The sequence below is a fragment of the Nanorana parkeri genome, unplaced genomic scaffold (genome assembly GCF_000935625.1).
Source record: "Nanorana parkeri isolate BGI_ZX_2015 unplaced genomic scaffold, ASM93562v1 scaffold544, whole genome shotgun sequence".
In the NCBI taxonomy this organism is placed as follows: domain Eukaryota; kingdom Metazoa; phylum Chordata; class Amphibia; order Anura; family Dicroglossidae; genus Nanorana; species Nanorana parkeri.
The window spans coordinates 560144-574687 of record NW_017306812.1 but is presented as its reverse complement, the minus strand read 5'-3'; the positions used below and the strand labels follow the sequence as shown (position 1 = coordinate 574687).

At 47.6% G+C, this 14544-nt stretch overlaps 1 protein-coding gene across 4 annotated transcripts in view; it reads right to left on the bottom strand.

Annotated features, from left to right (window-relative positions):
• Window positions 1-9641: 9641 nt before the first annotated feature.
• CSNK1D (casein kinase 1 delta) overlaps window positions 9642-14544 on the bottom strand; it is a 39262-nt gene continuing 34359 nt past the window's right edge. For 3 of the 4 annotated variants that reach the window (XM_018561790.1, XM_018561793.1, XM_018561792.1), the window contains one exon: window positions 9642-9812. In XM_018561790.1, the coding sequence (XP_018417292.1) occupies window positions 9762-9812 (51 nt within the window). In that variant the 3' untranslated portion in view covers window positions 9642-9761. The remainder of the gene's footprint in view (window positions 9813-14544) is intronic. The other variant, XM_018561791.1, reaches the window with a different exon arrangement.

Sequence of the window (14544 nt, the reverse complement as noted above, 5' to 3'; positions counted from 1 at the left end):
TGCCTTGTCTCTGAAATGGATACACGGTGTCTGTGTGTAGGTTTGCAACCTGAGCCAGCACTACAGGAAGAGGCACTCAGCTGCAAAGGGAAATTCTCCCCAAGCATGAGAAGACATGAGGATTTAAAAGGAAGAGCAGCAAAGAGAAGGGAAACAACCATGGATTACAGTAAGGCGCACATTACAGTATTGGTTTATGTTAAAAAATCTGAGGGTTTAATGTCACTTTAAGTTACATGGAGGATTCTGAAAATTTGCAGCGTCAGCATCTTATAGTGATCAATCGCCAATGACTGGATGATTGTGTGATCCAGCGGGATTAATCACTACTATGTGCTAGTTTCCGTCATAGGAAAGCCATTTGTTCAGTCCGTTGCTGTTCCTGGGGATTAATTACTAGAGATTTTATAAAGCCAATTGGCTTAGTCTACAGATACACAGGCAATTGTAATCACTTCCTACCAAGAGATTTAACCAATTGCTGCCAGTCACTTCATTCAGCTCGAGCTACACCAGAGATTAAATCACTGAACTGTAATCACTAGAAGTAGCAACTGATCACCAAACAGACTGAAACAATTGGCTCTGTATGGGGTAAGCTACACAAGAGGTACAGTATGTAGTAGCATCTTGTAGTGAGGGATTGCTACTAGGTGCTCCTTGTGTACCTTACGCCACATGGAGCCATTTGTTCCATCTGTTCAACTGCTACACCGACCTAGAGATTACATTGTATCTGAACCCAAAAGCAAACCTGTAATATATTGCAGCTTACCGTTCCCTAGATGTGGTGGCTGCTTCAGTTTCCCTAATTTTCCCCCTGGTGATCCGGCCAGTAACACTATGTGGCCAAAGTTTGGGGACACCCGACCATCAAGAAGCTAGTTAGGCATCCCATTCCACAACCATGGACAATAATATGGAGTTTCCTCCACCTCTTCCAGCGAGAACATCCTCCACTCCTCTCCAAAATTTTGGAGGGTGTCTGTGGGAATTTGCGCCCATTCAAAAGAGCATTTGTGAGGTCAGATAATGGCGTTGGGTAAGATCGGCTCTCAATTGGCAATCCAGTTCATCTCGAAGGTGGACAATAAGGTTGAGGTCAGGGCTCCCTACAGGCCACTCTAGTTCCTCCACCCCAAACTCATCGAGTCCTTAGGGAGCTGGCTTTATGCACGGGGCGCAGCCATGCTGGAACTGAAAAAGGCCCTTCACCAAACTGTTAGAAGCACACAATTGTAGGTAGGCAAACTCCGGCCCTCCAGCTGTTGTACAACTACAAATCCCATTAGGCATAGCAAGACTCTGACAGCCACTGACACGACTACCAGAGGCAGGTGCATGATGGGATTTGTGGTTTCACCACAGCTGATAGGTCGGAGTTTGCCTACCCCTAGTCAACAATGTGTGCATGCTGTGGCATTAACAGTCCCCTTCACTGAAAAATACATGACTTCAACCCCAGGGGCGTCCCGAGGCCGGGTGTCACCCCGCCGTGACGTCATCGCGCATGCACGGTCATCTAATTGACGACTGTTGGCGGCCATCTTGGTGATGAATGCCGGCAGAGAGAGGAGGGGATGTTCACCCGGCAGGATGAGGTATGCCGCCGGGTCCCTTCCTCTCTCCTGACACTGTCGGGCTCTCGGTCCTTGACAGTCAGTAATTTTGGTGTCACCCCTCCAATGCTGTCACCCGGGTGTGGGCCGCACCCCCCTTCTGACACCACTGCTCAACCCCCTCATAGCCGGAGGGTACCAAGCCACTATAGGCGGGCAGCAAGAATAGATGAAAGGTCCGAGTTCCACTTGGCTCTGCAAAGCAGGAGAAGCAGCGGGATGATGCTGACCGTCAGGAAAGAGAGCACAGCGTATAACATCAGCGCGCAGTCCCTCAGCTCTTCTGTGGTAAACCAATGGGAATTCAATAGGCACCCAACAGTCCAAATATCCAAGTAGCTCAATGGATGAGAATGAGCGTTTTACATGCTGCAAACTCTAGTAACAGCAGATCGTCATCATGTTTACGATACTTTTAGATTGCAGAATGTAAACAGCACACGTCTCACTTCCTGTGTTTTCATGTAAACATTGGCCAGAATTACAGAGTACAACAACCTTGCAGACGTTCATGCGTGACAACACGTGATAAACCAAGTGACAGACGTGTTTATGTATACAGACACACAGGGCGGCTCCAGCACTCTGCCACTGGATCCGACACGTCACAATGACAGCGAGCCAAACTGAGTGGAATAATCTTCCAGGGGCCACGATGACCCAATTCCAGAAATAGAGGATAGCACTTTGACTATTAAAATAGTAATCATAGCAAATGTATTTCATCACAGGGGGGTGGGGCCCAAAAACATTCAAAATATTATTATTATACAGGATTTATGTAGCGCCAACAGTTTGCGAAGCGCTTTACTATATAAGGAAGACATTACAGTTACAATACAATTCAAGATAAGATGGTAAGGAGGGTCCTGCCCCTGAGGGCTTACAATCAACATGATCAAAGCAACCCAATCATTAACCAAAAGAATTCCAAACTGGTGAAGCTACAAAACAAGAGACGGAATTTCTTCCCCACGCCTTCCTCTTTAACAGGAAAGCCTCCAGTGAGGTCAGGACTTCGGAGAGTATTGATGTTCTGGTCCCAGTCTTGCACGGTTGTACCGGCTCCTCTCCTGGACTCAAATGGCTTCCTCTGCTATCACCGCACACCATAAACAGTGCGTTTCAGAGCGGTCAGCTGCTGGAAAGCACTGTATTGCATCCTGGCTGGCTTTCTACATTCAGGGCTAGGAGGGGGAGTGGATGCGCATTGACGTCAATGCACCGCAGTAACCCCTTCCCCCCCATCTGCGATCACCCGCACCAGAACACGTGGCACATCAGTACCTGCGTTCCGGTCCAGTGCAAACACTTCTTTCAGATCGCACTGAACCGGAATACAGACACTGATGTGCCACATCCGGATGCGATACAGTGCGTTCCAGCAGCTGACCACTCTGGAACGCACTGTTTATGATGTGAACAAGCCCTGAAGGTAACAGCAAGTCAGATTCGGCCGGCCTCATTCCCTGGCTGGAGGACATCCAGCATGATCTACATCTTTCCTCCCAAACACCACAGACCCTGGCCCATTCCTTTCAATCATGGAGGCTCATAATCATTTCTGGGCAGTATCACAGCTTCCTGTTTTCAGAAGCCGGCTCCTCCCACCAGCCACAATCAGTCTGCATTGCATAGACACCTAGCGATGAGGTCACTTAATTTACCACCCCCTCACTGCCCATGTAACTGAGGCCTTAAAATGTATTTCCACTTTATATTTCTGACATGTTCTCATTCTCATTTCACCTAAAAAAAAATTAAATTGCTGCTTACATTTGTAGCGATTCCCCCTATGTAATGTTGAGGGGGCTGAGGGAAGTTATGTTTACTCTAATTAACCCTGTGCACACTGACAGATCTCATTATCGGTTGTAAACTAGATATGAACACTGTTCTAACAAAGGGCTAGTCACCTAGAAGCATTGTATGTCAATGAGAGGAAGCTCAGTCTGATCCTCGGTTTGACATTCTACTTTCACTGTAAACTGCTCGGAGGAGCCTGGAATCTGCACAAACGCCTTTTTCAAAGAAAAAAGGCTAAACTGCAAGAAAAATACATTTTAAAAATGTTTAGAATGGGAACACAAAACATATAGTGGGTGGAACAGAATCAGTCTAGATATTTGTCCAAAGGTGACAATGTCTGAAAGCCCCCATCCTATAAGCCCCTTTTCAGATCACTTGTTCAGGCCCCTGGTATTTGATCCCATGACCAGCAACTTACCTACAGTCTATGTTAGTGTGTGTTGAAAGGGACACTGTCAAAGGGTTGGAAACAGGGACAGAGGGTTGTCATCTAACAGGAAGTCCCTGAACATGGACCTTTTGGTCAGGATCACCAGATAAATTTCTATGAATACTGAACGTGACATAGTTACATGGCATTTAAACTTGAATAAAGACGCAAGTCCATCGAGTTCAACCTTTGCGAGCGTTAATAGGAGTGTGTGTTCCAGTCAGTAAGAGTACCTGTACGTTATGGTCTCTGGGGAAGGTATCTAAATGCTTTTGGATTCAATACCACTGCTTGTGGAAGAGTTCCACAATGTTACCGCTCTAACAGAAAAGAAGCCCCTACGCCTCCTGTGGTTCAATATTTTGTCCTCCAATGTTAGGTGGTGGCCTCTCAAGGGACTTTACAGTTTATTACTATTAGGGCGGGTGAGCGGCCACATAGTCCCATAGAGAAGGACGGGGGCTGCGTATTAAAACACACACAGCACCTGTCCTTGCCTGGAGCTGCCCGATACGGCCGTGCATGCCGCACGGAGCTGTAAGTGCCGGCCGATTCCAGTGTGAATGACCCTTTAGGAATATGACATGTTAAAGATTAAATGGCATTTAAGTGGCTGTTTACATAAACTTTAGGGACTGATATGTTTCTAAAAGCTAGACGCCCATATTCTTTACTAGTTGGTGCTCAAGCCACTAGGAAAAAGTGAACACACCAAATTGGAACATGCTATCCAACCTGAACGGTCACATTGTTCTAATAAGAACCCATAAACAACTCTTACAAGAACTTCTGACCTTTAAATCTAAATCTTTTAATAGACCTTTAAATTACACAAAAAGCAAAGCACCAGAAGCTAAGCTATGCATTGTAATAGTAACCAATGAGATAGTACCATAGAGTATCAGAATCAGCCATTGCTTACTATATGGTAGCCTTCTATTGCTTAACATTCTGTTGAAGACAATGACATATCTAAAGCTAAAACTGTATTTCATGTTTGGATAAAGTAAGACGTATCAGAACCCTTACCTGCATTATCTGGGGAGATTTCCTGTCACTTCCTGTTCTAAAGACACAAGAACCAAGGGGTAATCCTCTTGGGCAATAAACGCAGGAACAGGTGTCCACCCCAAGATATTTGCTCTCACCTTCTGGTCCTGTAATCTTTCGGATTTCCCACCATTTTGACAATGGTCACCAGGAAAGGTCTTTGCAGTTGTTGGGGCTACGAAAGAAACCAGGCTGGAGACAGCAGGCTGATGGTCCAAATGCAGGGTAGTGCTTCCTACATAAAATAAGGGGCGGAATTACCTCTTGTAATTATGAGGCGACGGTAGGAGATTGTGGTGCCTCAAAGTCAAAATCAATCGGAGATGGTCACTGCAACCAATGGCCCAGTCTGTTCTGAAGGCTCAGGTAGATCAGCTGAAAACTGAACAGCACGTTGGGGTTGACATGGGTCTAAGTCCCCCTCACGTGGATGTTACTCCAGAGGAAGCAGTCACGGACTGAAACACACCAGAGGTCGAGTCACAGCCCTGGATCTGTACAGCGATTTGAGTACAAACCAGTACACAGGGTGTCTGGCGAGCACCCCAAAGAGAGCCCAGTGTCTGAAGGTCACATTTCAGGCAAGCCCTGCCAACTTTAGTCTTGTGTTGTCCAGATACATCCTCCAAGGCGGTGCCGATGATCAGCCGATTCCGATAGCTGCTGTGTAGAGGCCAGCTCAAGCAGCTTACCGAAATCAGAACTGAAGAGAACATCTGCAAAGTACAGAGAATGACGAGAAGAGAAAAATAGAACGTTTTTAACTGAGAAAACATCCGACCTCCTTGGACACTGGCAAAAAACCGGAAGTGTAGGGGTGAGATTATGGTGGGTAGACAGCCATTGTTTTTGGCCTGTGTCAACTTCCTGCAAAACCCACGTCTCCAAATACCTCCGCCCTGTGCGTCAAAGAGACCGCTTTATTAGTTTGTGACATCACCAGACTTGTAGAACTCCTTCTGGGGCATCTGCTGGGTGGAAGGTTCCTACTGATGCAAGTACAACCTCAGAACTACATCTCCTTTTCCTATACGCAGTATTGGGGCAGGCTCTTGGGAGACGAGGCAGAAGAACTGTCTTGTTGGGAAAGATAGTGGGATGAAGTGGGGGACAGGCAGAGTTTAAGTGCAGCAGGCAGGGCCGACAACGCTGCTTGGAATTGGAATTTCAGTTATTACACAGGATGTATATAGCGCCAACAGTTTGCGCAGCGCTCTTCAATATAAAGGAAGACATTACAATTCAGCAGAGGGACTCTATTGTCAGCCCAAACTTTAGGAGCACACTTGATTTTTGGCAGACCACCAGGTATTTTTTTTATGTGCTGTGCAGCAGGGATAACGCAATGTGTACGTATTACAGAGGTGTACTGAAAACCTACAGCAACAGCCTTGGGGAGGCCTTCAATTAGAAAACTAAAAACAAAACATCCTTCAAAATTGCAAAACCCACTTTTACCGTCAAGCCATCAGGGATGCACAAAAAAACATTGACACGGACAACGTAGAAGTTACGAATTTATTATTTACACAATTTGTAAAGTACACAAATACAGTAGTGATACAAATTGTTGTTGGAGCAATAAGTATCAATGTACAGGAACTTCTCCCGATCCCAGGAAAACATTCGGTCATTTTATGGCAAAAGAAAACGAGGGAATGAACGCGCCCCTCGGCTGGAATAGACAACGCAAAGACCTTGTGTACAGTGGTTAAAAAAAGTCGGTCAGTTAACAGGACGTTCACAGATATTTACAAAGAAAAAAGAAAAGCACGCTGTGAAGAGAATCGTACGGAAAAAACATGGGACATGCGCAAAAAAAAAGTCTTACAGGTTATACTAGCATACAAGGACAACTCCTTCCGGGACAAGCCTCACATTTTTTTTTTTAAGAAATAGTCAGTAAAACTCCCTTACAACAAGAACACAAAAGCCCTACCTAGTACTGTAAATACCCACCTAACACACTCCTGTACCATATAAAGGATCGCTGTGAAGGCTACAGAAGGAAGACAACCCTTTTAAAAACACAACCAAAAGACCACATCGAACATTTGAAACCCGCCCCTTCCCCTCCCACCTCCCGTTAGCCACACCCACCCATCACAAAATTTAGACATTTCGGAAATATTGCAAAACATCCTTCCCGTGGGCAACCCCATCTTATGAGCCAACACCTCGGACGAGGGTGCCGCTGATCATTGTACATGAAGGGCGCACATGGGTACAAGTTTATGTCAACTCTACGAACACTGAAGTGGCCTTCAAAAAATAGGATTTTTGACTCGCCGGTAAAACTAGTTTCTTGGAATACAGTACAAAATACAGACCGATTCAGAAATGACGGTGTAATATGCAGGTACCATCAGGTGACTGGGCACTGGCCAGAGCTATGGGGGCCCTCGCACAACCTCTTCCACTCCAGGAAATCCTCAGTATTTTAACATGCAATGGAGGACACGAGAGAGGAGGGTGCCGTGTCCTGTGCAGTACCGATAAGTCAAAACCTGATTTTCTTGATCGCACAGTACAGGACACAGGCAGACTCGGAGACAAATAGGACATGCACAAGCAATGCACTAAAGGGATGGACAAAACAACCGCCAACAGGCTCATAACAGAAAAACAAGGGGGGACATTCCACTTAGCAGCTTGGAGCACCTTATGGCCAAAACTTGCATCAGCAGAGGCACAAACGTCCACTTGGTAGAACTTGGAGAACGTGTGAACAGAAGAGCAGGTGGAAGCTTTACAAATCTGCAACAAAGATGCCTAAAAGCCCAAGAGGCTCTGACCAATCTAGTGGAATGAACCCTCATAGGGAAAGCCAGAGTCTTACCGTTGACAGCGTAAGCATGCATGATGACCTATCTAATCCATCCAGAAATGGTGAAGTGAGAAGCAGGGAGCCCCCTGCGAGGTCCTTCAGGAAGGACAAAGAATCCGATTGTTGCAAGGAAACTGTAACCAAAAGAAACTCGGACAGTCCTAACCACATCCAAAACAGTGGAGAGCCACCTCCTTGAGGAGTTTCAGAGCCAGACAAATGGAAGGCAAAACAATGTCCTCATTAAGCTGGAAGGACGACACCACCTTCAGCAAAAAAGGAGAGATACCTCAAATTAGGTTCACAGGGAGATTCCCGGAGACACAAAAGAACCATATTGAGGTCCCATGGTGACGCTGGAGGGCATCTAGGAGGAGCTACAGGAGATACCCAGAATAAAGGCCTTTACCAAGGAATGCAACACCAAGGGCCACTGGATAAGAATGGCTAATCCTCCCGCACAGGGCAGCATCTGGTTCCTCCTTGGTGGAAGATGAATGCCACGGCCGTGGCATTGTCAGACTGAACCCTGATTGGTAGCCCTCTGGAAAAAACACCGTGTCCTAGGTACACTAAACAGTGGGTCTTCAGGGACGGGGGTCACACCATTGTGGCTATGGCACTGCCCTGGACCTGTAAAGCACCAAGTGGCGAACTCAATTCACCGCAGCGCATGCCAAGGCGCGCACCTAACGTAGGATCCAGTGCCCGAAGCGACATTATAGGCTGGCCCAATGTCTTCTGTCCAGTCCCCAAAGCGGATGCCATGGGGTCCTGATTCGGAAGTTGCACAGTAGCCTCTGTGGCTGAATGCAACCACAAAATCCTGACTGAAGAGAAACGTGTCTAGTGTAGGAATGAATGTAACTCAACTACAGGAGAGGAGGCGTCCATCACCAAGGACTCTCACCATAAACACAAACTGAGGATTTCCTGGTGTGGGAGGAGTTATACGTGGGTCCTCGCAGCTCTGGCCAGTGTGTCCAATCACCTGCCGATACCTACATATCACTCGGTCATCGCTGAATCTGCTCGCGTCCTGTACGCTCCAGAAATTCATTTTGCTACAGTGATAAAACTTGAGGCCTCCAGAACAGCGGCGATGCAATGCTCCGTTACTATCCTAGGCTGCAAATCTACAAATGGACAAGATAGCGACTCTTAATATGGAATTCATGGTGCTTCATGGTGCCTATACTACAACAGTGATATGTTTTCAGAACAATGACAGAGAGAAAAAAAAAAAAGTTCTGCAAGTGTGTATATATATATTTTTTTTCTTTTCCCGTAGAAAATAGAGGTAACAAATTTCTTGACTCTGAGCGCCAATGCTGAGCTATGCATAGGAATGCTTTTTTTTTCGACCCCAATAAAAAAAAATGGAATTAAAAATGAAAAGAAATGATAAATGTACTTTACTAAAAAGGAAAACTAAAATTTTAAAAAGGGGGAAGAAAAAAAAAAAAAACGCACAAAAAAGGAAAGAAAAAAAAATTGAAAATATTAAAAGGGAGGGAAAAAAATAAAAAAGGGAACACGAAGCCCATCCACACCGGGACACTTTGTCAAATTACTGGCGCTCAGACTGCTCTCACCTTCCATGCTACAAAACTGCTTTCACTATGGAAGCAGACAAATCTGGCACACTGATAGATGTCATTTTGTTTTTTCGTAACACACACAAAAAAACATTTCTTACGCACAGAATAAAAAGGGCCCCCTGAAAAAGTAAAAGATGGCAATTCTGTATTTGGCGTCAAAGAGTCTACGCTTGCACAAGGGTGCTCAAAGTTCTCGCGTGGCTATCGTGCCGCCACTCCACAAACTCCGTTTCCCGCCAGCTGGTAATTGCTCAGATTATTATCTTGGTAAAAAGCATGTAAAGCTCCATTTTCCGTTTGGTTCGTTTTTATTTCAGGGTTCTGTTGTGATTTGTATTTTTTTTTTAGATTTTTTTTTTTTTTGCGCTAGTGAAACCACTGAAAAGGTTAGCCATGCATTAAACCGCCCTCCGAGGGGAACGTGATCATCGGTGAACGGTGGAAGGGAAACCGCTGGAAGCCACCCGACTTGGAATCTGTAAGGCAGGAATAAAATCAGAATCTGTATCAGTGAAAACGGAACAGAGACGGTATCAGACAAAAAGAAATCCCTCGCCGACGTCTCATTTCACACAATCATTTTCATTGTAATTTTGTACATTGTGATTTTTGTTTTATCTGTCCCTCATGGCCAGGCTCCCCTCACTTCCTGTCCCTGTGACAAACAAGAAATAGGAACATTGTCACTGGGAGAGGAAAGCACAAAAAACAATAAAACACCATTAACATTTTTTTTTAAATAAAAGATTTTGTTCTTTCTGTAGAATCCTTTTCTCCATCGCCCCATTGAGGGACACAGCTCTGAAGAATCCTGAGACGTAGGGTTATGCTGCTGACTTTATTCTCCTAGAGGCAGCAGGATAACCCTACGTCTCAGGATTCATCACAGCTGTGTCCCTCAATGGGCGATAGAGAAATAGACTTGGACAAGTACACAAGTCAGAGTTCTGACGTCACTTGCTGCACACTTGTTTCAGATCCATGACTCTGAGGGCCAGCATGACGGACAGGTCACAGACATTTTCAAAAGGTGGTGGAAAATGGAAGACTCCATCTCTCTCTCAGCACAGGTTTGCTCAACGATGCTGTTCAATTAACATACAATAGCAGACGTGGTAAAGTGATCCTTTGTTTTGCTCATTCAGGGGAAAGTGACAAGTTGACTTTAATGGCGGCCCCAACCACTGCATACACTCAGCTTCTATCCATCTTCACAAGCCGTCTGGCAGTTGAGGGCGATGACAAGGCGGCCCCCTATCTGGAATGGCAAGGCCGCCCCCTATCTGGAATGGCAAGGCCGCCCCCTATTTGGAATGGCAAGGCCGCCCCCTATTTGGAATGGCAAGGCCGCCCCCTATTTGGAATGGCAAGGCCGCCCCCTATTTGGAATGGCAAGGCCGCCCCCTATTTGGAATGGCAAGGCCGCCCCCTATTTGGAATGGCAAGGCCGCCCCCTATTTGGAATGGCAAGGCCGCCCCCTATTTGGAATGGCAAGGCCGCCCCCTATTTGGAATGGCAAGGCCGCCCCCTATTTGGAATGGCAAGGCCGCCCCCTATTTGGAATGGCAAGGCCGCCCCCTATTTGGAATGGCAAGGCCGCCCCCTATTTGGAATGGCAAGGCCGCCCCCTATTTGGAATGGCAAGGCCGCCCCCTATTTGGAATGGCAAGGCCGCCCCCTATTTGGAATGGCAAGGCCGCCCCCTATTTGGAATGGCAAGGCCGCCCCCTATTTGGAATGGCAAGGCCGCCCCCTATTTGGAATGGCAAGGCCGCCCCCTATTTGGAATGGCAAGGCCGCCCCCTATTTGGAATGGCAAGGCCGCCCCCTATTTGGAATGGCAAGGCCGCCCCCTATTTGGAATGGCAAGGCCGCCCCCTATTTGGAATGGCAAGGCCGCCCCCTATTTGGAATGGCAAGGCCGCCCCCTATTTGGAATGGCAAGGCCGCCCCCTATTTGGAATGGCAAGGCCGCCCCCTATTTGGAATGGCAAGGCCGCCCCCTATTTGGAATGGCAAGGCCGCCCCCTATTTGGAATGGCAAGGCCGCCCCCTATTTGGAATGGCAAGGCCGCCCCCTATTTGGAATGGCAAGGCCGCCCCCTATTTGGAATGGCAAGGCCGCCCCCTATTTGGAATGGCAAGGCCGCCCCCTATTTGGAATGGCAAGGCCGCCCCCTATTTGGAATGGCAAGGCCGCCCCCTATTTGGAATGGCAAGGCCGCCCCCTATTTGGAATGGCAAGGCCGCCCCCTATTTGGAATGGCAAGGCCGCCCCCTATTTGGAATGGCAAGGCCGCCCCCTATTTGGAATGGCAAGGCCGCCCCCTATTTGGAATGGCAAGGCCGCCCCCTATTTGGAATGGCAAGGCCGCCCCCTATTTGGAATGGCAAGGCCGCCCCCTATTTGGAATGGCAAGGCCGCCCCCTATTTGGAATGGCAAGGCCGCCCCCTATTTGGAATGGCAAGGCCGCCCCCTATTTGGAATGGCAAGGCCGCCCCCTATTTGGAATGGCAAGGCCGCCCCCTATTTGGAATGGCAAGGCCGCCCCCTATTTGGAATGGCAAGGCCGCCCCCTATTTGGAATGGCAAGGCCGCCCCCTATTTGGAATGGCAAGGCCGCCCCCTATTTGGAATGGCAAGGCCGCCCCCTATTTGGAATGGCAAGGCCGCCCCCTATTTGGAATGGCAAGGCCGCCCCCTATTTGGAATGGCAAGGCCGCCCCCCTATCTGGGATGACAAGGCCGCCCCCTATCTGGAATGACAAGGCCGCCCCAACCACTGCACACACTCAGCTTCTATCCATCTTCACATGCTGTCTGGCAGTTGAGGGCAATAAGAAGAGGGGCCCCTATCAGGAATGACAAGGTGGCCCCCATTCAGGAATGACAAGGTGGCCCCCTACCAGGAATGACAAGGCGGCCCCCTACCAGGAATGACAAGGCGGCCCCCTACCAGGAATGACAAGGCGGCCCCCTACCAGGAATGACAAGGCGGCCCCCTACCAGGAATGACAAGGCGGCCCCCTACCAGGAATGACAAGGCGGCCTCCTACCAGGAATGACAAGGCGGCCTCCTATCAGGAATGACAAGGCGGCCTCCTATCAGGAATGACAAGGCGGCCTCCTATCAGGAATGACAAGGCGGCCTCCTATCAGGAATGACAAGGCGGCCTCCTATCAGGAATGACAAGGCGGCCTCCTATCAGGAATGACAAGGCGGCCTCCTATCAGGAATGACAAGGCGGCCTCCTATCAGGAATGACAAGGCGGCCTCCTATCAGGAATGACAAGGCGGCCTCCTATCAGGAATGAGCACTTACACAGGGTCGAGGACTCTCTACTCACCACCATGCAACAGTGCGGTGGGCTTGGGCAGGCAATCATCAAGCAATAGCGTGGTCAAATAGGAGGAGGGCGTCTAAGTCCCATGTTTCCTATACTGTACTGGGTAACTTTCTTCGTTCCCAGCATCCAAACAGAACAGCAAGGGAGCAAAGAGTATTTGCTGTTGGTAGGACTGCCATTAAAGTGAACCTGTTACTTTCCCCTGCATAATCAAAGCACATGTTCCCTTTAAAATTAACTCATCCCATTCCTACTGCAAGCAGACTCATTGCGTGTGGATCCCTTTTCAAGCCAGAAGAGTCCATCTGGGACGCCGGACCCCACAGTAAACAAAGTGATGTCAGGAAAGCTTCATGGCCCATGGACAGTTGGGACTAAATATAAACCAATGTGTTCTCTAAGCAAAAGTCTTCCTTTTACCTTCTCGGGCTATATGTCTCTGGCATGGTCCCTCCAGGCACAATGACAAGGGGCAAGCAATGTACTCAGGGGCGGAGCCTCAGGGAGACTTCCTCATAGTGAAAAATGGGGGACCTGACTGACCCCCCTCACCAAACATATTCCTCTTGAAGTATATTGCAGCCCCAATTCCCTACATCAGGAACATGGACAATTGGTGAACCAGCCCTGTACAGTGTGAGCTTTTGGGAGAAAGACGTCTGCCGAGAGGACATAGTAGTCTAAATGTACAATTTGCCTTCTACAATGCTGCCCTTAAAGAGGAACTTTAGCCAGATCTATAAAATGACAACGAAGACACCTTTAGGAATGTTTAGTAATGAATCTACAAACACATACTTCTCGATAATTGCCGGCTTTGTATTCTTAGCATACTTTCTTTTTATTTTCCTCCCCATTCTTCTCACAGTGGCCATTAACTAACAGATTAATCCATCTCCCTTTACTTCCTGGAACTCAGGCAACCCCTCTATCGCTGCTGGCGATCCCAGGCTCCACTGTTCCCGGTGTGAGCCTGGGACCAGCACAGCAGCCCTGCGGCCGGAGATCATACGGAGCTCAGTACACGATCTCCTCTTCTGAATGCAGGCAGTGATGTGTATTACATCACTGCCTGCATTCAGTGTCACTCTCCGGTACAGAAACCGGAGTGAAGCAGGTGTTTCGTAGGGAGAACAGGTTTTTTTCAAAATTTTCGGTACTTTTTTAAAATTATACAGTAAAAAAAAAATAAAAACCCCGTAGTGGTGATTAAATACCACCAAAAGAAAGCTCTATCTGTCCCCCAAAAAAATGGTATAAAATTCATTTCAGTACAGCGCTGCATGACGGAATAAATGTCAGTCAAAGTACCGCAGCGCTGAATACTGAAAAATGGCCTGGATGGGAAGGGGGTATAAACACCCCGGTCAGCAAGTGGTTAATGAATGTCAGATGACTTCATATCCGCGAGCAGAGCTGTATGCTGTTGTGATTTCTAGTGAAAGGGGGGTAAAGGTCGGCTTTAATAACGACCCTTCTCTATTAACCATTTCATGACCAGAGCTGATGCCTAGATGTCCAGACCAAATTCAGCGGTGTCAGCACGCATCGGTTAACTCATTTGCCCGCCTACATTTGTATATTGTATGAGGCAAAAGGCTTGTGATTGTTACGGTACTTTCATACTGACCGCACTTCAATGTGTCTTTAAAAAAAAATCTGTGCAATGAAAAAGTAATTTCTTTCTATGCGCACATAAAAAAAGAAATGCGCTAGCAACAAACCAATGTGAATGTCATGATATGGAGACCACACAATTAGAAACCACACCGATTGGTTCCCAAACATTAGAGGAGATCCGGTGCGGTATGTGGCAGGCCGGTTCTCACAGCTAGGAGCACGCAGGGCTGCACACTC